General features: G+C 39.9%; 3 protein-coding genes across 5 annotated transcripts; 2 read left to right on the top strand and 1 right to left on the bottom strand.

The window, feature by feature from the left end:
• Nucleotides 1-96: 96 nt before the first annotated feature.
• Nucleotides 97-3,845, top strand: LOC146515698 (zona pellucida sperm-binding protein 4-like). Its single transcript, XM_085168018.1, has 8 exons — nt 97-820; nt 1,014-1,198; nt 1,291-1,388; nt 1,462-1,622; nt 1,710-1,902; nt 2,197-2,368; nt 2,456-2,531; nt 2,612-3,845. The coding sequence occupies exons 1-8, from the start codon at nt 148-150 to the stop codon at nt 2,710-2,712; spliced, it is 1,659 nt and encodes a 552-aa protein (XP_085024144.1). The 5' UTR covers nt 97-147; the 3' UTR covers nt 2,713-3,845.
• Nucleotides 1,290-10,576, bottom strand: tmem263 (transmembrane protein 263). Of its 2 annotated transcripts, none has more exons than XM_085168043.1 (3): nt 10,436-10,576; nt 9,096-9,166; nt 1,290-5,875 (listed from the first exon to the last, which is right to left on the bottom strand). In XM_085168043.1, exons 2-3 carry the CDS (start codon nt 9,160-9,162, stop codon nt 5,580-5,582), a joined length of 363 nt encoding a protein of 120 aa, XP_085024169.1. In that variant the 5' UTR covers nt 9,163-9,166; nt 10,436-10,576; the 3' UTR covers nt 1,290-5,579. The 2 variants fall into 2 exon arrangements, with proteins under 2 accessions (XP_085024169.1, XP_085024171.1); XM_085168045.1 differs by lacking the exon at nt 10,436-10,576 and adding an exon at nt 9,547-10,097.
• Nucleotides 10,575-23,290, top strand: LOC146515700 (NAD-dependent protein deacetylase sirtuin-3). 2 transcript variants are annotated; one of them, XM_085168027.1, is made up of 8 exons: nt 10,575-10,686; nt 18,889-19,111; nt 20,191-20,409; nt 20,575-20,807; nt 22,007-22,107; nt 22,191-22,352; nt 22,443-22,655; nt 22,773-23,290. In XM_085168027.1, the coding sequence occupies exons 2-8, from the start codon at nt 18,897-18,899 to the stop codon at nt 22,959-22,961; spliced, it is 1,332 nt and encodes a 443-aa protein (XP_085024153.1). In that variant the 5' UTR covers nt 10,575-10,686; nt 18,889-18,896; the 3' UTR covers nt 22,962-23,290. The 2 variants fall into 2 exon arrangements, with proteins under 2 accessions (XP_085024153.1, XP_085024152.1); XM_085168026.1 differs by lacking the exon at nt 10,575-10,686 and adding an exon at nt 13,082-13,385.
• The last annotated feature ends 28 nt before the right edge of the window (nt 23,291-23,318 follow it).

A 23,318-nucleotide genomic window follows, 5' to 3' on the forward strand; every position in this document is an offset into this window, starting at 1 on the left:
GAAAGTTGCTAAGCTTTGATTGGTGTTTTTTTTTGACCGAGGAGGTGGGTTTATAAGAAAAAAAAACTTTAGGGTTGGTAGCAAATAAATGGTACAGCTGACTGAAACTGTGCACTGGAAGTGTCCAGATCAGACAGCTGAGAAACCATGGCAAAGTTCTGGAGTGCCAAATTTTTCATGGCACTAGCTTGGCTAGGCTCTTTAGCTGGGACAGAGGTGGAGGCTCAGGAGATTCCACCATTCCCTCCGTGGCAGAAACCCCAGGACTCTCAAGTTCCACCGTACCGTCCTCCTCCGTGGCAGAAAACCCAGGACCCAATTCCACCATTCCATCCTCTTCCTCATCCTCTTCCAAAGCCCCTGAACCCTCAGATCCCTCCACCATACCGACCTCCTCCACCGCAAGATCCTCAAAAGCCTCAACCTCCTCCTCCTCCTCCACCTCCGCCATACCAGCCTCCTCCGTGGCAGATTCCCAAGAAACAACCTCCGCCTCCTCCTCCACCTCCACCTCCACCGTTCATCCCTCCTATACCACCGTTCATCCCTCCTATACCACAAAATCCCCAGCAACCTCGACCACCTCCCCGGCCATTGCATCCCATTGTCCCACCTTTTCCTCAAGTATCCAATGATTACTTTCCCCAAAAACCAAATGTCCCAAATAATCCAAAGGTGCCTCCAACGCTGCCACCTGCTCAGAGCTGTGATGTGGAAAGAAGTGTGAGAGTCCCTTGTGGAACTACTGGTATTTCAGGTGCTCAGTGTGAATCCATAAAATGCTGCTTTGATGGCAATCAGTGCTACTTTGGAAAGGCAGGTGAGGTTTTTTTGGGGTTTTTTATCTAATAAATGGCTTATATTAATTGATCCAAAGCTGTTGTCAACAAAACCTTGAAGTCTGATTACACTAAAAATATTCAAGTAAAAGTGGTGTTCTTAATCTTTATGTTGTTTACAGTTTGTCAGCAACATCAAATCCTTTATCTGCCTACTTTTTTTTTTATCACCAGTGACTGTCCAGTGCACTCGGGATGCCCAATTCGTTGTTGTTGTCGCCAAAGATGTTACTCTACCCCACCTTGACCTCCAGACAACCACGCTGGAAGCAGGTGGTCCTGGCTGTTCATATGTTGACTCCAATTCAGCCTTTGCCATATATCAGTTTCCTGTTACTGCCTGTGGCACCACCTTTATGGTAAAACAGTGTATTCTCCTACTTTTCCACCAGTCAGGCAGGGTATATTTGTAAATATTGTTATCTTACCAACCACATTTAACCTTTTGCAGGAGGAGCCTGGTGGAATAATCTATACGAACAGAATGACTTCCTTATATCAGGTGGGGGTTGGGCCTCGTGGATCTATTACCCGAGACAGTCACTTTGAGTAAGTAAACATTTTAGAGTGTCCTGGCATTAAATTAAAGTTTTGGACTGCATGATATCATTTTCTTTTTCAGCTTCTTCTTCCAGTGTAGGTACATCGGCACCAAGGTTGAAACTGTGATTGTAGAAATCCTACCAATACAAAATCCCCCTCTGCCAGTTTCTGCTATGGGACGCACTGATGTAGTCTTGAGGTTGGCCAATGGACGATGCCTTACAAAGGGTTGTAATGAATGTAAGTGTATTCCAACTTAAAAGAGTCCATTCGTTTGCAAGATAATGTAAAATCTTGTAATAATAATTGACGTCTCTGTTCTCACAGTGGATGTGGCCTATACTTTGTTCTATACGGAAGCAGACTACCCTGTGACCAAAGTCCTGAGGGACCCTGTGTATGTGGAGGTTCAGCTCCTCAAAAAGACAGATCCGATGCTTGTCTTGACTCTTGGTCGCTGTTGGGTAACCACAAGCCCTTTCCCTCACACCTTCCCCCAGTGGGACATTCTGATAGACGGGTAAATAAGATACCAGTGTACTCAGTCCTGTTTGTGACAACATGTAGAATTTTTATCAAAATGCATTTAATGCTAGATTTTTGAAGAAAATAATTTTATTAATATTTGGGAATGAAATAAAGACATGGTTTTGATAAATCATCCAATAATCTAATAAGCTGAAAGGTTCGTCTGTAGTGGACACACAGTATATTATTTATAATCGATCTTACCCATAGCTGGTATTGCTGAAGACAAAAAAACGGTTGGCTAGTGTTCTCTTAAATAAAATTGTTCTCCATGCACTCCATCCAGATGTCCAAACCGGGATGATAATTACGTGTCCTCACTGGTACCAGTGGGTGCTAACTCTGGCCTGGACTTCCCCAGTCATTACCGGCGTTTTGTTTTCAAAATGTTCACCTTTGTGGGTTCCTCAGTAAAGGACCAGATTGGACAGAAGGGAATAGACCCACAGCATGAAAAGGTAATTAGTACATCAGTTTGAGCAGTGTTTCTGCACTAACTAAATATTTTTCCCTTTTAACCAACACGCTTATCCTTATTCCTTCAGCTGTACATTCACTGTAGCACAGCCGTGTGTGTTAGTGGACAGTTTGCCAACTGTGAGCCAGCATGCCACAGGACAAGTAAGATATAAATTCATAGTCTCTAAGATTCAAATGCAAAATGATCTTCAATCTGATCATGTTTCTATTTCCATGTGTAGAGAGAGATGTCGAGGCTGAAGACCAGAAGACGAATGAACCAAAGACTGTGGTTTCCTCTGGGCCACTGATCATAACTGCTCCCGAGCAGTTAACAGCTTGACCTCAAGAACTTTGCTGAGAACAACAAGCTAAAAAAATCTGCAACATGAAAACGGTTATTAGTAGTATGAAGTGGAAATTAGATTATAATGTAGTAGAAAAGAATTCAAGTGTGCTGTAGAAGAAATATGTTTAATCATGTCATTGAGATTTATATTAAAGAAGTATTGGCTCCAACATGATGTAAATTAGTTAGTTTTTTGCTTGTACTATACCTTTTTTTTTTTTTACCAGTGACATTCCTAAAAAGGAGAACCAATTTCTGTAGTACCCAAGTCATGCCTTTATAATGAATCCTACATAAAATACAAAAAGTCATCTTTCCCCAACCACATCCCTTTATTTTAAGAAAATTTTTAGAAAAAATTAACAGATAACAGACACCTTCCCAAAATGATTTTGGGAAGGTGTCTGTTATCTGTTAATTTTTTTCTTGTTTTTTTTGTTTGTTTTGGATGATTTTGGCAAAATCATCCAAAACAAACAAAAATACAAGATATTAGATATTGGTTCACAGCAAATCTGTAAGCAGGTATATGGACCCAGAATGCAGAACTAAACTCAAAATCACAGCATTATAACTGGTAAACAGGTGACAAAAACCAAAAGCTAAACAACAGATACTGAGACATGACAGATTGGGGAGACACAGGGACGATGAGATGAACGTGGCAACATGGAGGCGGAACACATAGAGACCAGACGGACAGGACTGGGGAGATCAAAAGTAAACAGAAATTAAATAAATTTGCAACGTAATTTATGTTCCAAATTATAAACTAAGGTAAAATTTGTGCAGAAAGTTTAAACTCTTCAGACAGATTAGCGTAATACACACTCACCAGCCACTTTGTGAGGTATACCTGTTCAACTACTCGCTAATGAAAAAATCTAATCAGCCAATGGCACGACAGCCACCCAATGCATTTAGGCAGGTGCAAGTGGTCAAGGTGGTCTGCTAAAGTTCAAACTGATCATCACAATGAAGACAGATTATTTAAGAAACTTCGGATGTGGCATAGTTGATGGTTCTAAACACGCTCGTCAGAGTATTTCAGAAACTGCTGACCTACTTGGACACAAATATCTCTCAGGTTTACAGAAAATGGTTGGAAAAATCCAGTGACTACATGGCATGGAAAAATGATGGAGAGAGGGATTTGATTTCGGCTGTAACATTCAGATGCCAGTAGGATAAGATAATAAGGTGAGAGATTCTAAGGTGCTCAATCCAGTAAAGCACCTTTTGGATGTGGTTGAATGGGAGACTGTCACACCTGTATGTGCAGCTGACAAATCAGCAGTAACTCCGTCATGTTGTATGAGTAATTTTATTTAATCATGAGTAATTTTCAGCACCTCATTGAATTTATCTTATGAAACAGCAGTTCTGATGACAACAGTGGGTCCAACCCAATACTAGCAAAGTATAGTTACTGAAGTGTATGTTATAAACTGAAAAATAAATAAATAAATAATAAAAATTGTGCCTTTTCAGTGTGCTTAAAAAAAAACATGAACAAATACTGGTAGAAGAAAAATAAAATAAATGTTAAAGCCCCCTATTTAAAGTAACATTAGTAAAGTACAACAAAAACATGAAGGACGACTAAGGCTGCTTTAAACCGTGACATGAATTTTACAAAATATATTGATGAATGTTCAGAGATGTTGGTGCAGTTCTGAATTTAAATCACAAATGTATTAATAGTGTAACGCTAGTAAATGCAATAATTTGGTCTTACATATATTAAAGCTTATTTAGTAACAGAGGAAACAGAAAACAAATGACTTTCAGATATTTTATTACAAAAAAATTCCTAAGTATATATTTGCCATGTTTGAAAAGGCTTCTAACAATCTGTAACACTGATCATACAAAAGCTGTGGAACATCAGTTCTCCATGATACAAAGCCTGAAAGCTACTTAACTGGAGCTCAAAGGTATGCACTTTCACAGGTTTTCAGCTTAAAATGTACACTTGAAACTGAGAATGTAATTCCAAGAAATCCAGCTGTCAGCTTTTTACCACACAGCAGTAAACAAAGTAACAATCAAAAAACAAACAAAGCACTGATGAAAACTTTACTGGACTGCAGACAGTGTGTGGAAAAATGTTTAGATAACAGAAGTAGTGAATGTATGAAACAGGAAAAGGTTTCATTGCAATTAACAAGCTCTGAATTTTAGACTGTAATGCTGTATTTATTATAATAAATCAGGATCGGTATGACAGCACAAAACATTTCACTAAGCTGAAAAATACAGGAAAAAAAAAAGAGACATCGGTCAAAAACCCACCAATGAAATATCAACAACCAGCAATGACTTTTACAGGTCTGATATATCTTTGATTAGACATATCTTCTGATTTGTGAACAACTGATTAAATGAAAGGACATGAAGGAAAATGACACACTAAGAATTTCCACATAAAGTAACAGTGTTTGCCAGTTAACAGTAAAATATGAATAAACACATAATCACAGATCGCTGATTGTCTTGCAAGTAAATTTGACTTCATAAGTGCTGGTTTTCCTCCCGTACAAAAGTTACTAATGGAAGCAGTGTAGCGGACCATCACTGAACATCATACGAACATTTTATTGGCACAGGCGAAAGGTCTGGTGTTTGCATTTAACAGCAGCAGTGGAGTGTTTATTATGCCGCTCTATACAAAAAAAGCCATTTAATTTTATGGATGTAGGTTTTACCAACAAACACACACATGAAACTAAACAAAACAAAACCAACAGCAAAACGTGCACACTGAACTTCTGAGTCCCACGTTGCTCTTTTCCTGCTCAACAGTGCTGAATCAGGTGAAACGCCGTGCGAGCGTTACCACTCAACTGAGCGTCTCTGCATCAGTCAGACTTGTCCTTCTTTTTGCCTCCCCCTATAGGAACTTTGCTGGCTACTGCAGAGCCGACAGCAGTCACTCCTCCAGCGACAGCACACACTCCCCCTTTAACCAGTCCTACTCCCATCACAGGCACGGCGACTACGGAGGTGACAGCAGTTTTGGTGAGGTCCAGACCCTTTCCTCCTATCCAGGTCACACCGCCTACTGTTGCTCCCAAAGCTCCCTTGGTGGCACCGTATAAGCCCCCCGCCAATCTGCCGAACATGCCCGGCTGAGCCACTGGATGGTCCTTGTTGTCTGATTAGAAACATCAAAAATACCATCTTACTTTTTTTTTTTTAAATCCTCTGAGCCATCCTGAACTATATTACACAAAATAACACTTCACCCACAGCAACAATTCTTGCTTCACATATAAATCTAAATTATTTGTGACATAATTGCACTAGGGCTGCCACAAACGATTATTTTGATAGTCGACTAGTCACCGATTGGTCTGATTGGAATAATCAGATCATGCATCCATTGGACGTAAAACCTACAGCTTATTGCACCAGCATGCATCTGCTCTTATATAACTATCATTAGCTTACAGCTTTAAGTGTTTAAGGTATGTGCTAATTAAAAATAAAGACAAGATGATAGTTTATTAAATTTTTATGAAATTTGCAGATTGTTTCAGTGAAGTTTAATAAACTCCTTGCTATCTAAAATATAACAGGACACCGGAGTATATTCTCGAGTGTCTCACACTTTTGATAACAGGTTGTCTGCTTGACGTTTATTCAGCTGTGTAAAAACTATAACTTTAATCTCAGGAACAAATAAAATACTAAAAAAAGCCAAACAATAACATTTTTAAGTTATCTAAGTGACTTATGTATGTTTAATCTGAGTAGTGAAAGACAGCGGTGGGTTTCGAAAACGATTTGCCGAGTGTCCGGTGTTCTCACGGCTCTAGAGAGCCTTGCCCCCGGCTAGCTATCGAGCTAGTGGGTAACAGATGTCTCCGAAAACGTCGGAACGCTTTTGAAAATATGTGGTGTCTTGATAAACTGAGCAGATATTTGAGGTTTACAAAGTTACATTCTCGCTTGAAAATATGTTAAACGTTTATCTTGTAACCCAGAAAGAATAATAAGAGTAATATTAAAACTAAGTAGCTGCTGCCATTGTTGGAAACTGAGCTGGGCTGCGCTATGAATTCTGGGACAGAGCTGCTACTTCTTCTTCTTCGGGGTTTAACGGCAGCTGGCATCCTTGTACATGCAGTGCTGCCATCTTCTGTTTCAGTCCGTTATTACACTCTTAAATCCTACTACTTATTCCTGCGTCTTTTGGGATCTTACAAAGCTTCAAATGTCGCGTCGACTATTAAATCAATCGTCGACAATTTTGATAGTCGACGTAATCGTGACTAGTCAACTAATCGTGGCAGCCCTAAATTGCACCAGATGGCTGAGGAAGGGGTTTCTTCCTCTTAAAAGTGAGTTTTTCCCGTCCCACTGTTGTCAAGTGTCTGCTCAGAGGAGGTCATTTGATTGCTGGGGTTTTTTCTGTATTACTGTAGATTCCTCTGCCTAAAAATATAAAGCGCCTTGAGGTGACTGCTCGTAATTTGGTGCTATATATATATAAAATTAAAACTATCATGTTTATTAATGATTAATTTTTGTATTTTTGTTTATTTAAATATATAATCATTTACTCAAGATGTCCCAGAACCCAGGCTGAAACCTTCAAATTACAATCTAATCAACAGCCATAATGATATTGTAACTGGTGGTTGGGGCTCAGGAGATAAAGCAGGTTATCCACCAACTGGAAGCTAGCTTGATCCCCAGTTCCTCCAGTCCATATGCTGATGTGGCCCTGGGCAAGAAACTGAGCCCCAAATTGCCCCAATGCATCTGCTGGAGTCTCTGCGTGTGTGTTTGTGCATGTCTTTGCGTGCGTGCGCTTGCACGTGTGTGACTGTTACAAAAGCTCTTGAAGGCATGTGACAAAAAAATGCAGTATAAGTGTGTGTGTGTGTCTTTCAGTAAAAAGTGCCTTGAGTGCTCAGTTAAGAGTATAACAGTTCCATTCTACCAGTCCTACTTGGGGTAAAAATTGCAATAAAATTTCTGATGAAATTTTTAAAAAAGAAAGGTGAACATTTTACTGATGCTTACATCCAGCAGAATTTATAAGTGTAAGTAAATAAAAGGCATTTTCCATTCTTCTTTTCCAACGAGCTATTATAGTTAATGACACACTTCCTAATTTAAAATGTAAATCTACTGAAACAAGTTGGCACAAGCAGCAGCAGCAGCACTATAGCAGTGACACGACATTGTATTCAGTGACAGAGCAGAAGACAAATTTTAGCCCAAAATTAGCCTAGGTTGTGCTTTTCACTGGAAATTCAAAGCAAATAGCTAATAATAAAGTAATGTAACCTTATAACTCTTTAGGACCTGCACAAAACTGTCACATGATAAAAAAAATTAATGAAAACTGAAGTATTTTCTATATGTGGGATGAACCAGCTGTTTCAAAACCTGCTATTTCACCATGTAACAACATCAGTAATTTCCATCTACTGATTGCTTTTCCTGTCATATGAAGTGCAACTAGCAAGGCTCAGTGGAGTCATATGTTGACATTTGGGTCACACATCCACAGGTGTTAGCATCTCCTCTTTTATAACCTGGCTGAACTCAACGGTGTGTTTTTGCCTCAAGTGGTGAAACAAGTTTGTTGTTGCCAGCTTTAGCAGAAACTGCTTTCTTGCATATTTTGCAAAGTACTGTGACATTTTAGAGGCAGTTGGAGTACCTCCCTTAATAGGTACTAAATTGTCACTGGAGGCTAAAAGGAAGCTCTTGCTCTCACGCATTCCTGGCTAGTCTCTTTGTGAGTACCAAGAAACACAGAAAATATATCATAACATGATATTTTTATCTATTTTAAAAATTTGTACCACTGTTATTGCCGACAATATCAATGATATGGCACAGCCCTACCTGTGTTTCTGTAAAAGTAACCGCTGTTCAAGATTTATTAGATAAAAGTCCAATACAAAGAGTTGGACTTTGGCAGAGTAATGGTGACGCACCAACAAGAGTATAAATGTAGACCACACTGTTGCACAGTACAGCAATGGTATTATAGAAACCATGTTGGCGGTGTGGAACAGCAATTACGACTTTCCCCCTTCATACAAGATATTTAATTATAACATTTCCCAGTTTTGACAAACTGGAGCAAAATGACATGAGGATTTCAAACAGAGCAGTTAAAATCTCTTTGTTGTATACAGGCTACCCTGTGAACATCCGCTAATCAAATTTTAATAAAATTACAGTGCCCTTAATAGCTGATTCCTGGAGAAACAGCTGATCACTGTGGCAAAAAGAGCCCTAATTACATATAATTTCCCCCACATGTACATCTTTAACCAAACAGTGGGCTACTATGCTAAGCTTAAAAGACGTGTTAGCATATGTCAAAGGAGGTGTCCCGCTATACTTACCTGCAGCTGCTGGCTCATCTTCATGGCATGCAGGCATGTCCGAAGGCGCCTGCTCTGCCTGACTCATCTCTCTGGGAAAATAAGTGACACAATTACCAACATGTCACACAGCAACGCAGATATGAAGTGTACTGAACTACAGCTAAACAGAGACTGCCTTAACTTAAAAATCCCACTGAAACTATTGAAAGTTATCTTCTTACTGACTGAAGTGTTTCCGTGCATGTTGAAGCACGTTTAGCTGTAATGCTGAATGTGATAAGTTGCTGTATTTTCAGTTTATGTCCTTAACATTATGAACAACAAAGTACATAGTGCAAAACTGCTCCACCACAAACACGTTGGTGTAAGTTTTGACGTCTGTGACAATGTTTTGAGCTTACTGAAAGCCTTTCTTCCAAATAAAATATGTATGAATGTAGGACAGCCTACAAAGAGAGCTTTAACTTACAACGTCACTGTAAATAACTGGGCTGCTGGATGCACAATGTGTACAGAAAATAAAGGAGCTTGCTTTAGGCGTGCTTCGTCTCCTTAAAACAAGGTGGACCTGTTCAGGTGTTTCTCGCAGAGCAGGTTAAAAAAAAAAAAAAAAAGCACAACGAGATAAAATATGAACTGTGTACACCTTCACTCCAAATCACTCCAGTTCTATTGTTGAATTCGTTAGTGCGCAATCATTAATTTGTGCACAACTATTTAAAGCATTTTCATGTCTGCACAAGCCTATTTCAGAACAGACGTTGGCCAAAACAACAAACATAATAAATAAAGGGCCATTTCAAAAACAGACCATTAAGAACTTATAAAAACCTGCTCAAAAGACATCTTCTTTAAATGGGTTGTAAACAAAACGCCGGATAACAGTAGAAAGCTGTCGTAGAAACAACTCTGTGTAGGGTTCAAACAGATCGAGCTCTACGTGCAAAACGCGACAGTAACTTCCAGTCAGTACTCGAAGAGTACGCTAACTTGTATTACTAACCTTTATAACCGTCATAGTTGTGTGACTTATACGCGGAGCCTGAACGCCACGCGCTGATTAACGTTATTTTGTAGAATTTTCTAGCTCAAACGTCACATCTCTCCGCAGGGAAACGCCACTTTTAGCAGCTTTCCCCGCTAATAGTCGACAGTGCGTCGTCATTTCTAAACTAGCCGTCCCGTATAAAGTAAGGGTCTACGGTGTTTTTGCTCGGGAGTTGTTTTAAGAAAATATGGCTGAGGTGTTTTTCTTTTCCTTTTTTCTTTTCAAAAGTGACGCTCGTGCTTCTGCTGAAGTTTTCATGGCTGACTGTCATCAAACAAACTGAATCCCAAACAGCTAACCCAACACTTACCTTGCGCGAGCGTACAGCTAGCAAAGAGAGCGACCCACTTTTGGGGAAGGCTGTGTTCTTTTAAAAAATGACCACAGTTATTTCTAAAAAGGACCAAAATCCTCAACAATGAAGCTGCTGATGGCGAAGCGGGCTTGTGTTGTCTGTCTCTTTTTGGAGGAGGAGGTGGAGGAGGAGGACCTCAGTCTCCACCCATAAAAAGACACAGAGTTACGCGCTGTTTGCAGATGGATCCCCAGCTGCTGCTCCGTGTGAGAAAAACACACGGCTCACAAGTACTGGATCTAAAATTAGACTGTTCCTGTTTATAATTTTAGTCCACTTTTTGACATGTTTCCGAAATTAATTAGCATAATTTCATAATGCAGTGAGGCCCTTACGTTTAAGAACCTAAATAGTGTTTTCCGATTATATCTAAACGGTTAAGAAGTGTACAGGGGGTTGTTTTTACATTTAAAAAATGTTATTATTTTGGATATGATTGGGAACACCGTATTTCGAAATATACATTTATATGTAATAGAAACAATTGGTTTAAATAATACGCAGCCTCAAAACACAACCAGACTTTGGTGGGATGGGACACGGACATAAATACCTCGAGACCGCCTCCTCCCTTTGAGGCGGAAGTGACGTACATCTTTAGCTTTACCAGAGATCGTCTGTCTTAAATAGATGGTCACGTCTCACCTGAAAACAAATGCAACCTCTATGCGTAAAGGCATAAAGGTGAAACGTGGTATGAAATATGATAATAAGCTATTAATTTTAGAAATATACACAAAACTTAGTATCAACCGAGCTGAAGTGAATAAGGGTATAGGTCCTGTATTTTAAATCTTGTCACAGAGTTTGTGAAAGTTATCCAAACATTTATCACAACATTAAGATAAGAGTAGTCCAGGGGTAGGCAACTCCAGGCCTCGTGTGCCTTGCAGATTTTAGACATCACCTCGTTTCAACACACCTGAATCAAATGTTCATTCCCAGGCCTCTGGAGAATGTCAAGACATTTTGGGGAGGTAATTTAGCCATTTGAATCAGCTGTGTTGGATTAAGGACACATCTAAAACCTGCAGGACTCGAGACCTGGAGTTACCTACCTCTGGAGTAGTCTAATCCACACTCGGTCAAAAGTACACATACAGGCTTGCATATTCATAGATCTTCACTAATACTTGGTTAAATCTCCTTTAGCAAGTTGCACCTTGACCAGATGCTTTTGGTAGCCATCAAAAAGCTTTGGTTACAGCTTTCGTTGGATATTTGTCCACTCTTCATTTCACGTTTGGTAGAGTTAATTGAAATTTGTTGGTTTGATACATGGACCTAACTTTCAGGTGTAGTCTGCACATTTTCAATAGAGTTATGGTTTGGAAAGGTTTGGAAAGACGTTTATAGCAGCTTAATGTTTGCCTGCATTTTCCACTCCAAAACCAGCTTTGATATGTCTTTGTCATCATTGTCCATTTGAAACACCCAATTTTGTCCAAGTTTCAACTATCTAGCTGTTGATTTGAGGTAAACTTGAAGAATTTAAAGGGAGTTCTCCTTTATTATTCTGTCCATTTTCTGTAATGTACCAGTACCCCTGGTAGCAAAACAGCTGCAAACAACATGCTACCACCACTATGCTTGACAGCTGGTACAGACTTTGCAGATTTAAAAGCCTCACCTTTACTCCACTAAACATTCCTCTTGTCATTGTGGCCAAATAGCTCAGATGTTTCCTTGTCTGACCATAAAACTTTTCTTCAGAGGACAGCTGGACAGCATGGACAGCTGTAAATTTCAGTCAAGCTTGAAGATGTTGATTCTAGAGCAGGGGATTGTTTCTTGACTGACACACTCTTGTTCCATAAGATGCAAAATTCACTTAATTGTGGGCAGAGGACATTGATGTTTCAGCAGTTTCCAGGTTATGGCAGGTTTGAACCTTGGTGGCTGCTGGGTTGTTCCTAAACTTTTCCTGTCGTCTGAGGGTAACAGTTTGGCTCTTTTCCAGACATTACAAACAGATGACAGATCTGAATATCTTACCTTGTCTTGCCAGAACAAGATGTTTGAATTGTTGATCTTGAATTAATGATCTTGTAATCTATTTAGAAATGGCTCCAAGAGACTTTCCCAACTTGTATAAATCTATAATTCTCCTTCTTAGATCTTAATTGAGTTCCTTGGACTTTCCCATTTTTCTGCGTATCGATCAATCCAATGAGTGCTGTCAAACACAGCCTTTCTATGTTGGCAAAGAGAAACTACTGTTGTAGTCAATCATGGTAGTTTTTATATTTACAAAATGTTTAGTTTTGGTTCATTTTTTAAATTAATTTATAGTTTTGTTTTTATTCCTTTTAACTATTACAGTACTATAATATGGGGGTTTAATCAGGGCCAAGTTTTATTTTTTGCTTGTGTCTTTACTGGTCTTGTCACATGTTTGTGAGCACAGGCTAAATAAAGGAAACATCTCTCTGTATGATATCAGCAAATCAAGCTACAGCCTCCAAAAAGATTACAAACACCTCTTTGAACATCCAAAATGTATCGCTGGGTGACTTTTAGACCTACTATTAATTTGAATAGGACTTTACCGGAAACGTGGTGTCACGTGACTCCTGTTCAGTTTCCCGCCTGTATTCGTACATAGTAATTTAGTACCCGGAAACGGCAGCAGAGTGACAGCTCGCTCTGTAAAAACTTCCCGTTCAGGCTGCGTGCAACCTCACTGTATGGCTTTGAGAAGAAGGAGACACCCTTAATACAGTTAAAACAGCTGTTTGTTTGGCTGCCGCAGCTGGAGGGCTACACTTTAACATTTTACGGGAAGCTCGAAAGTTTTTGTTTATATTTTTGGATGTAAAACATCACGAGTGGCTCAACAAAAGTCTGCAGTGTGTCGTCGTCGTCTGCTCGTCATTCAGAACCTCTGCCGTCTGGAAAGACACAGGTAGCTAATGACATGCAAATGAAATGAAGCCCTCGTATAACCTTTCAGTGGCATTATTGTTAGTGTTACCACTGCACTTCCATCTTTTAATATCAATTCCCATGGTTTCCTGCAGAATGAAGCGAAATGACGTCAAATTGATTTTAGGGAAAGCTTTTTTTTTTTTCTTTTTTTTTTACTAAATGGATCCACATACAGTTTTATGAAACGAGTCCACGGGCCCTTCAAGTGAATTAAAACTCCACATTTTCAGTGTGATCTGACGTAGTTTGCACTTGTGCTAAGTCGAAGAAAGGGCTGATTTTCCTCTCTGAGAAAGTGGTAGGCCTATCTAGATGTCTGCTTCCAAAATGTGGAAAGTTTCACACTAACATGTCTCCCCCATCATTTTAGTGACTGTGTAAAGATTTTCTGAGATACAAGCATTCAAAATACATCGGGGTTTATCCAGAAAAAGCAAATCAACACCTGTGACAGAGAAACAGAATTAAGCATTGGCACCCTGGATGTTATATGTGCTTTTATTACAGCTCAACTGTTGTTGGTGTAAATCAGGCCTACCTTTCACACCTTTAGTTGGTTCAAAATGCTGCTGTTCACCTTCTTAACAGAAAACATAAGATGGAACATATTCCTCTGATCTGGCCTCTCTTCAGTAGCTTCCCCTGCATCTTAGGATTGATTTTAAGATTTATTTTTTGCGTTGAACCCACCATATATTGCTTATCTCTTAACGCCTTATGTGCCTCCAAGGGCCCTAAGATCTGCTAACCAGCTACAAACACTAGCCTTAAGAACAGGGAGGGGAAGTCGAACTTTCTCAGCTATAGTCCCTAAATTGTTGAATAAGTTGCTTCCCACCTCATGTTAAACTGGCTCCCACCTTAGACATTTAGTATGCCTTCAAACTCATGTTTATTCTTTGACTTTAAAGTCTGCGTGAAAGCTTAGATATTTAAGCTGATGTATTGTCTCTTGCATTTTTGTGTTAATTACTGATAAGTGTGGGCATGTGTGCGTGGTGCATCTTACTTTGTGTAACTATCAGTTTCATGTGCAACACTTTGGTCAACTTTGTTATTTTTAATATGTTTCATAAACAAATTGGGACTGGAATTTTTCTGTTAAATGTTTAAAAACATATTTCTGGGTCAATTTTCAAGGATCATATCATTTTTGACACCAGGCTCATCTTGTACACCCATTTCCTGTGTTTCAAAAGTAAATATCTAATATAGTCATTTTAACACTTACAAGTATTTGGGCTTTGAAATAAAGAAATAAAAACACACAGAAGGGTGTCTGGATCAGTGGATCCTTTGCATTCATGGACTAGGACAGGGGTGGGCAATTCCAGGCCTCAGCTGTGTTGGATCAAGGACACATCTAAAACCTGCAGGGACACCGGCCCTCAAGGCCTGAAGTTGCCCACCCCTGGACCAGGAGAACTTCCTCAGAATTTAAAGTTGTTGGATCATTGTGATATCACCAAACTATCCTATAAAACACATAAACATCAGTGTTTTCATAGCCATGAGTTAAAAATGTGACTGCTAGAAATGATTTAGACACAGAACAGATTCATGTATATCTAAATGTAGGGGAAAGTGATGCTCATATGACCCTTGACTGTTTACCCAAAGTGCTTTATTTTTTTTTGTTTGTTTTCTCCAGTGAATTATTAAAAAACAAACAAACAAAAAAAACCAGTAATGTTTGCACTTGGTACAGGTGTTAGTCTGCACCCTAAAATTGTTTAAATGTATAAAACCACAGCAGATCCAAACCAGCCCACTGGTACAAACTATATCAGTTTCTACTGATATAGTTTGGAGAATACAGAGGTTTGTAGTCAATACATTGCACTTACCACAGTGTAGCTGAAATTATCCCTATGTTGTTGGTGCCATATGTGTCCGCCTTTACTTGGGGGTCTAACATTTATCCACAACCACGGTTTCTTCATTCATTTTTATGGTTGGGCTTCTCTATTATGGCAAGAATCTTGGTTATTTTTGTCACTGTTTTTGCATTGTTTTGTTTTTAATAATTAACTCAAGCCAAATTTCTAACTGAGATAGAAATTTGGTGCTTGCACAGTCCTAGTTTGTGGTTAGTTTGTTTACTAAAATTTTATGTGTAATGCTTGAGAAGTGCCAGCAGGTGACAGTGTACCCTCACTGTGTGTAACACAGCACTAACAGAGCCTCCACCATGTTTTACAGATGACTGTAGACACACAGTTGTACCTCTCTCCTTAGGTTCTTCAAACATATTGACGACAATTTTAATCAGAAATTTCAAATTTGCATTAATCATGCCGTAAGACCTGTTGCCACTGATTTTCAGTGCCGTTCTTGTGTAATTTGGCTACCTCAGCGTTTTCTCCCTGTTTCCCTTCCTTAAGAATAGATTCTAGACAGCCATCCTTTCTGAGAATATTTCTGGTGAGACTTCAGTGAACAGTAGATGAATCAACTAAGGTGAGAGATGTACATCTCAGGTCCTGGATTTTTCTTTTTCCCTATTTCTTAAAGACACAGCTTTCAGATGCTGTTTAACTCTTGTAGATCATGTTTATTCTAGCCACTTCTTCTCTGGTCCTCCACTTATCCGGTTTCCTGTTGTGACTCACCTTGTTGGTAAAAAAAAAAAAAAAACATTTTATGTCTGTCAAATTGTGTTATCTTTGGGATTTTCATAGATTCACCTTCAAGTGACCACACTTTGCTTTTCAAACATTTTTGGACATATTTCAAATTATTGAAATTATTATTTTTTTTCATATGGAGTGAAAATAATGTAGAATTAAACTATTTAATTAGAAAGTGTTTCTTATTACTAAGCTTCACTATTCTCAGTGTGAAAATAATGTCATTTGAATTTTAAAGTGATGTAGGTTGTTCAGTACAAGCTATAAGCTTGTATCGATAGCTCATTAGTTCTTAATTTAAGGCGAGTGAGTCTTCAGAGGAGCAGCGAGGCAAGAGTCATTATTCAGCCATCGACCTGCTGGGCAAATTTAGCTCTCCACCGCCCACCTTCCTCTCTACATGCAAACAATATAGCAGCACAAATTAGGACTTGCTGCTTTGTGTCAATTGAGAGTCCAACAAAGATGCTACATAGAGTGATATGTCATTAGTGAGCAGGTGGGGTGGGAGGACATATAGCTGCTGCCTCTCCAATTAAGTAATGAAGTGGTTTCTATGGAGACCAGGCTGCTGTGCCTGCATGGGGAGGGGGCAGAGTTCAGAGTCGGCAGTTGTCAACTCTGCTGCAAGTGGAGGGTTAAATGCCGGGGCTGCAGGGGGAAGCCCCTCATTAAACATACCTAAATTTAATCAAAGACACAGCTGAGCCTTTCTTTGAAGTTTCAGTTGCACCGCTCACAGAAAATGGATAAACTGCAGCACCATTACGATGATGTAATCATAAAAACATACCTAAGCAGCTTTAACATTATTGCACTGTGAATGTCAAAACTAAACACGAAACTAACACTCTTAATCCTGTTCCTTATGGAAATGTTTGCTGTTTTTTTATTTTTAAAATATAAATTACTCTACTATTCCTTTGATTTATCTCTATTTGTGTTGCTTTTAACACGGTATTTAGGTAGAACTTGTTTACCTACTGATCAGTAAATGTCGTGGGGATGCTGTTGCCTTTGTTCCCTTTATACAAACTTCTTGGTTGGCATTTGGCCTTTGCTCTCAGTCTCTTTATATGTTAAAAGGATTATCAATCAGCCTAACTTTCTTTTAGGGGGGGGTTTCGTAGTGATCAGTGAGGTGTCCTCATCCCTAATTAGATGACTGTAACCCTCATATGAGCAGCTACAGGCCTGGTGGTCTGGTAGTGGGACTCTCTGGGCTCAGATTTTCAACTAGGGAGAGCGAGAACAAGCAGAGTGAAAGGCCAAGCAAAGAGAAGGGGGCACTCAAATCCGTTTTAAGCCTTTTGTCATTTATTCAGGGATTTATTTGTCATTAAAGAGTGATAACAGCATCTGTGGAACTTTTAGACTTTTCTCTAGATTGGGAAAAAAAATTAAAATCAACATTTAAGTCAAAGTCAGTTTGATGTCATAATAAATGACTTTGTGGACCTTTTGTGGCAGAGTTGTTTCTGAAGTTTAGAGGTCAGAGTCATTTGCTAAACTTAAGGTTCACTACAGCAGTTTGTGCAGCATCTCCAGATGTGATTCTGCTACAAGAGTTAATATCACGTTGTTGAGTTGAGTGCTGCAACACAACACGGTCTGTGCGAGATCTTAATAATTGGGCTGGTGATATATTGCCTGTACTCAGCAGTGTCTTTTTGAGAGGGGGCCAGACAAAGCCAAGACCCTCGGCCTCCTGCTGTTTTTAATAGTTCTTTAGGTAATGTGGGAGCTTCAGTCTTTTATGGAGGGAAAGAATGTGTCTAAAATATAAAGCAGGTTGATGAATGTGAACTTTAACATGTTCTTTATCACTAATGCATTATTTTAAGAGGAAAAAAAGTTGCATTTTTTTTTTTTTTTAATTTTTATTTTTTGCTTCAAGCCTTTAAATGCTAATTTTTTTTTTTTTTTTTTTTTTTTGTAGTTTTAGCAAAGTAGTGTCCTGCAGAGGTGTCTCTTCTCCTCTCACCTCTGGAGGGTGATAAAGAGCTTCTGGAGGAGGGTGCATTGTATCTCCCTGTTGCTCCCATCCCTTTCTGAAATGGACTTGTTTTATGGGTTGTACGTCTTTTGTTTTTTTGTTCACAACCTCTCTGTGGTCATTCCTCGTGGAAGTTCTTTGAAGGCCTAGAATAGCTTGGAGGAGAAGCCCCCTCCTCCCTTCTCTGTCCTCTTCTTCTCCTCTGCTACCTTTTATTGAATCCTGCCTCTGTATCATTTATCTCTGAACACACCCACACCCACCCCTCACCCCTGTCTGCCCATTTGTGGGGGCTGTTAGGGGGCATCCTCTTTTCTCTCCCAGCTGGGTTTGTTGACACACAGTCAACCTACGCTTCTTTTTCACCTCTGCTCCCCCTCTTTTTAACTCTCACCCCCCACCTCACAGCTCCTCTCTCTGCTTTGACTGAACAGTAAAGCTGCCACAGCTGTGGGTTGTATTGGCATAGCTGCTGGGGGGGTAAATATATTGCAGTCATTACCTTTTGTTCAAGAGTTGACAGTTTTAAAACATTTCAGCTTCTTGGTGTGTAGAGGAACTGAAGAGAAAAGGATGCCCCGATGATTCGAGTGTAACAGCTTTTTAAATATGGGAGGAGAAGGAAGGAAAATCAGAGAATACACCTTAATAACTAATTAGCAGAAAAAGTTGTGAATTGAAAGGAAAATGTGCATTGGGAAAAAAACAAGCTTATGAATTGCCTCTTTAAAAAAAGTACATTGTGCTATCAGTACACAGACAAATCTTATACAAATAAGACACAGGGAAGACATTTGAATTACAGCTCATGAACAGTCACTGAAGCTTAATTTGTGTATTGTTTTCACCAACAGGTGTTGGAATGAACAGGTCCAGGTCCAGCTGGGATAAAAAGACCTCCCAAGCTTCAGTCACCAGGATAACCCGCAGCTCTCAGGCCAGGCACACCAATCACATAGAGCCCCCGGACTCCGGGCCGAGCCTTTATGGAAAACAAAGGAGGAAGCAAACTGATTCGGCATTGGCTCAGAATCTCAGTCAGATGAGTGTGAGTGGACAGGATGCTTTATTTACAGGGTAAGGACATGTAACAGTGATCCTGTATAAAGAAAACCAGTTATCACACAAGTCCAGTACAGCAGTGTATTAATTAATAGGAAAATGTGTCTTGGAGAACTTTTGGCTCTCTCAAGCCATTTTTCCACAGGAACATCAGGAAACATCAAGACAATGGCCCTCATTCACTAATATATACATAGAAATGTCACTATGCTATGAGCACTAAATAAAAATAATCAGGTTTTAAAAATATAATATGGTCAAGAAATTGGAGTGCAAGTGTTGCAGCAGTGTGGCCTTAATATGCTTTAAAACTGAGGCATGATCATCATCATTATGTACAGAAGTGTTCATATCAAGTATTTGTGTCTAGCAGTGAAATGGTTGCCTATGAACTAATTATTATTTTTAAAGGTATGCTTCAGCCCACGCCCACCAAAATAACTTGATTCTTGGTTTCTTTACACTCAGTTTAAATCCTTTTGTTTGATTCTGTGGGTTTTACTGTTGGTTAACATTTGGGAAACGAGACAGAGATGAAATTATGAATATTTTGTCATTTAAAGATGTGTTAATATTCTGAGGCATGCTGGCCTTCTCAGACAGCTATAATTCTAATAGAATATTGATGGATGCTGGATTTGTGCTGAAGATCGCAGATCTGTTTGAGATTCCTTTTGGTTGAGGTGACTGGTCTTTGAGTAGAACATGCAGGATGTAGGACCATTCACTAGCTGTGAAGTCACTGCATTACTACATACTGCTCTATTCTTTGAGCCACCAGGTGAAAGATTTAACAGCCAGTGTTTGCATCTCATGCACCACTGTCGGAAAACGCTTACTGAAGTTCAGCGCTGTTTTATGAAACACAATGACACACGGACTTCATGAGGAGTTTAGGACTCACAGTGCTGAAGAGAGTCCTTTCTGCAACAATGAGCGGAAACATAATGAATTTGGGGCAGATTACACCACCTTGGCGGTATGGCCTGACTGATAACTGTCTAAAGTAATGTTGGTGTGGTCCATGTGACACGAGACTGTAAAAAGAAATAATAAAAGCTGCAAAGTAAAGCACACACTGTCTTTTTCTGCAGTAAAGGAAAGGTTCCCAAAGCCAGCAGTGATGTTGTGCCGGCACCTCAGCCCTCTGCACCAAGATCTGATCAGGCTGCTCCATCTTCGCCCGCTGTTAAGTCATCATCCCAGGGAGGCCTGGCATCTGTGGCTCGGCTGGTGAAGCTCGGCCGCTGTAAGAATGTAGTGGTGGTGGCTGGAGCAGGAATCAGCACAGCAAGTGGGATCCCAGACTTTAGGTTGGTGTCTAAAACCTCACCAATCCGCAGATTTTCACTGTGAAAGCTGTTTAGCAGCTCACCCTTCTTGTCCATAAGAAATCCACCACTGGCTCACTTTTATCTGCATTACTTGAACCTCAGAAAATCAGTGTTTCAGAATGTACCAATGTACCAACTTTTCAGGACTCCAGGAACAGGTCTTTACGCAAACTTGGAAAAGTATAACATCCCATACCCAGAAGCCATTTTCAACATCGACTACTTCTCCAATGACCCGCAGCCGTTCTTCTCCTTGGCTAAGGCTCTGTATCCTGGCAGCCATCGTCCAAACTACATACACTACTTCATCCGCATGCTTCATCACAAAGGCCTCCTGCTCCGATTGTACACCCAGAACATCGATGGACTGGAGAAATGTGAGTGAGAAACAGTTGGTCTACAGCATCAGTGTTGTTTTGAAGCTGCTCAGTGGTTTGTGGATTGACTTAAGCTCGAGATGCCTCATTACCATTGATGTGACTTTTTGAAAAATCCAGCTACAGGATTGGAAGATTTAGCTGCCTTTTTTATTTAAGCATCTGCCAGCAGGGATGGGTTTTAAAGGGTTGTTGTTATGACGATTTAAGAATAAGGTGTCTAATAAGGTGAATAAGGGGCTCCCTGTCCACTGCTGTTTGGCAGCTTTCATTTTTCAGTGTACTTAGCTATCTGTGAGTTCTTCAGTGCATTAGTCAGAGAAGATGTGTAATTTAATTTACCTTTTGGGGGGGGGGGGGGGGGGGATTTGTCAATGTAGCGGCTATCTCGGGTTTTACAAAGTGGCTGCAGCTAAAAATAAATTTGAGTTTAGCTAAATCTACTTTTTCAAGGCCAAGGAATCCAGTGCAGGAAAAACAGGTTTCCCCCGTACAGCAAGTGATGTTATCTGTGCTCTGTGGGTGATTTTGTATAAGCGATCGAAGAAACGCCATCAACACTGGCTTTCTCTTTACAAGCAGCGTATCAACATTAAGACAACCCTCAACTGCAATGGCATCTTTTCTGTAGCTGAATGCAGAAGAAGGTGAGAACTTGGTCCGCCACTGCTCTAAAGCAGCACATCTTGAGAGTTCATATTCAAACAAAGGTACTGATGACAGCTGCTCTGCAGGACCCAAAGCTGGCTGCCTGTTCTCCTGTCTCCTGTGTCATAGTCGGTTCAAGCAAATTTTTGTTGCCGTTATTGAATTCCTTGGCCTAAAAGTATATTTAGCAGTTAAAATCAATGTTATAATTTGTTTCTTTTTTTGTTTTTTTTAAAGAAGTTCCAGAGACATCTGGGCAAACTGCAACACTGTGCTTAAAAAAACACCTTTTAGATATCCCCCTAAAAACCCACCAAAAATACAATTAATTAACAATAATTATAAACCCTCACTATGTGGAATATCTTGTTATGTAAAGGATTTCAGTCAGCACGCCTGATGTTAAGATTTGTCTTGAGGAAGCTAGAGTAAGATTTTTATTCCCCCTCATTATTGTTTGTCCTATTTGACTTTTATTAAAGTCAAACTCAGATTGTTTGCATTAATGTTCCTGTTTCGCTCCTAATGTGATCATATTTGAAAACCTTCAGTGTGTGGCATCCCTGATGAAAAACTCGTAGAAGCTCATGGAAGTTTTGCCACTGCTTCGTGTCACCTGTGCTACACTCCTTACCCCGCTGAAGAGGCCAAGGTTCGTATGCCTCTTTATATGACATATGAATTCCATGCGCTTGATGCCACATTAATCTTTCCTGCGTGTTTTTTGTCTAACAGCGTGCGATAATGAATGACAACGTCCCCATATGCACATTTTGTGCCGCAACGGTCAAACCAGATGTTGTGTTTTTTGGAGAAGACCTTCCTCAGAAGTATTTCCTGCACACTAAAGATTTCCCAAAAGCTGACCTGCTCATCATTATGGGCACGTCTTTGCAGGTAAACATTAAACTTTAATATGATATCATAGTAAAAACGGGTTGTTTGTGTAAAGGCACATTCCATTAAATGTTAAATAAAATGTTTCAGATTGAGCCATTCGCCAGCTTGGTGAACACGGTGCGCTCCACTGTGCCACGTCTCCTCCTGAACCGACATGCTGTGGGTCCCTTTGAGAAGGTCCCGCTCCGGCGAGGGGACCACATGGAGCTAGGAAACCTGGAGGATACTGTGCGGAAGTTTGCCGAAATGCTCGGCTGGAACAATGAGATCGAAGAGCTGATGAGGAACCAGGAAACACTGGTGGGTTGTAAAAGCTCTCACAGGTCATACATGTCTCAGTTAAAAAGGAAAAAAAAAACTGCAGAATGATTGTTACACCGTCCTGTGGCACTCAGTGGTTTTCATTTCTTTCTGCAGACCATCCCAGCGTTGGTAAGCAGTCCGCCACCACAGACGTGTCCGATCAGAGCAACAGCAGAGCCTCAAGGGAGGACGGAGACATCCAGGTCCATACCAGGAGCTCAGAGAGCAGCAGGCAGCGGCGGCGAGGAGACAGATTCTGAGACGGACAGCAAGAGCTCTGCATCGTCCACCCTAAGCAACTAAATATTACGACACTTGAAGGATTTTGAAGTTTCCACTATCCATAGTTCACATGGCAGACTGTTCCGTTAACTGTAACCTCTAATCAGATTATTTTGAGTCTTACCTCTTCATCTAAGAGCCAGTATGTGATGTCTGTATCATGGTTATATGAACACGTCAAAAGGTTAATCAAGTTCAAACAGCATCCATCAAGAACACTAGACATTTGAGCCTTGTATCAAAAATATTCATTTTAAGGTGTTTTAAGTCAGTGTAATGTGTTAATGTTTTATAATCAGTATAACACTGTCTTTGAGAGCGTATTTAATAAAAGTATTGTGTAATTTGCACTTTTTGTGTGTCCAAAAAAGACAGTCT

Source organism: Neolamprologus multifasciatus, chromosome 7, assembly GCF_963576455.1.
Source record: "Neolamprologus multifasciatus chromosome 7, fNeoMul1.2, whole genome shotgun sequence".
In the NCBI taxonomy this organism is placed as follows: Eukaryota; Metazoa; Chordata; class Actinopteri; order Cichliformes; family Cichlidae; genus Neolamprologus; species Neolamprologus multifasciatus.

Bases quoted from the DNA above. Each gene is read 5' to 3' on its own strand.
- tmem263 (XM_085168043.1), bottom strand. From the start codon at position 9,162: ATGAGTCAGGCAGAGCAGGCGCCTTCGGACATGCCTGCATGCCATGAA. The intron at 5,876-9,095 runs GTAAGTATAGCG...GTTTCTAATCAG, and splicing joins AGATGAGCCAGCAGCTGCAG to ACAACAAGGACCATCCAGTG.
- LOC146515698 (XM_085168018.1), top strand. From the start codon at position 148: ATGGCAAAGTTCTGGAGTGCCAAATTTTTCATGGCACTAGCTTGGCTA. The intron at 1,903-2,196 runs GTAAATAAGATA...CACTCCATCCAG, and splicing joins TGGGACATTCTGATAGACGG to ATGTCCAAACCGGGATGATA. The intron at 2,369-2,455 runs GTAATTAGTACA...TTATTCCTTCAG, and splicing joins TAGACCCACAGCATGAAAAG to CTGTACATTCACTGTAGCAC.
- LOC146515700 (XM_085168027.1), top strand. From the start codon at position 18,897: ATGAACAGGTCCAGGTCCAGCTGGGATAAAAAGACCTCCCAAGCTTCA. The intron at 20,410-20,574 runs GTTGGTGTCTAA...CCAACTTTTCAG, and splicing joins AGTGGGATCCCAGACTTTAG to GACTCCAGGAACAGGTCTTT. The intron at 22,108-22,190 runs GTTCGTATGCCT...TTTGTCTAACAG, and splicing joins ACCCCGCTGAAGAGGCCAAG to CGTGCGATAATGAATGACAA.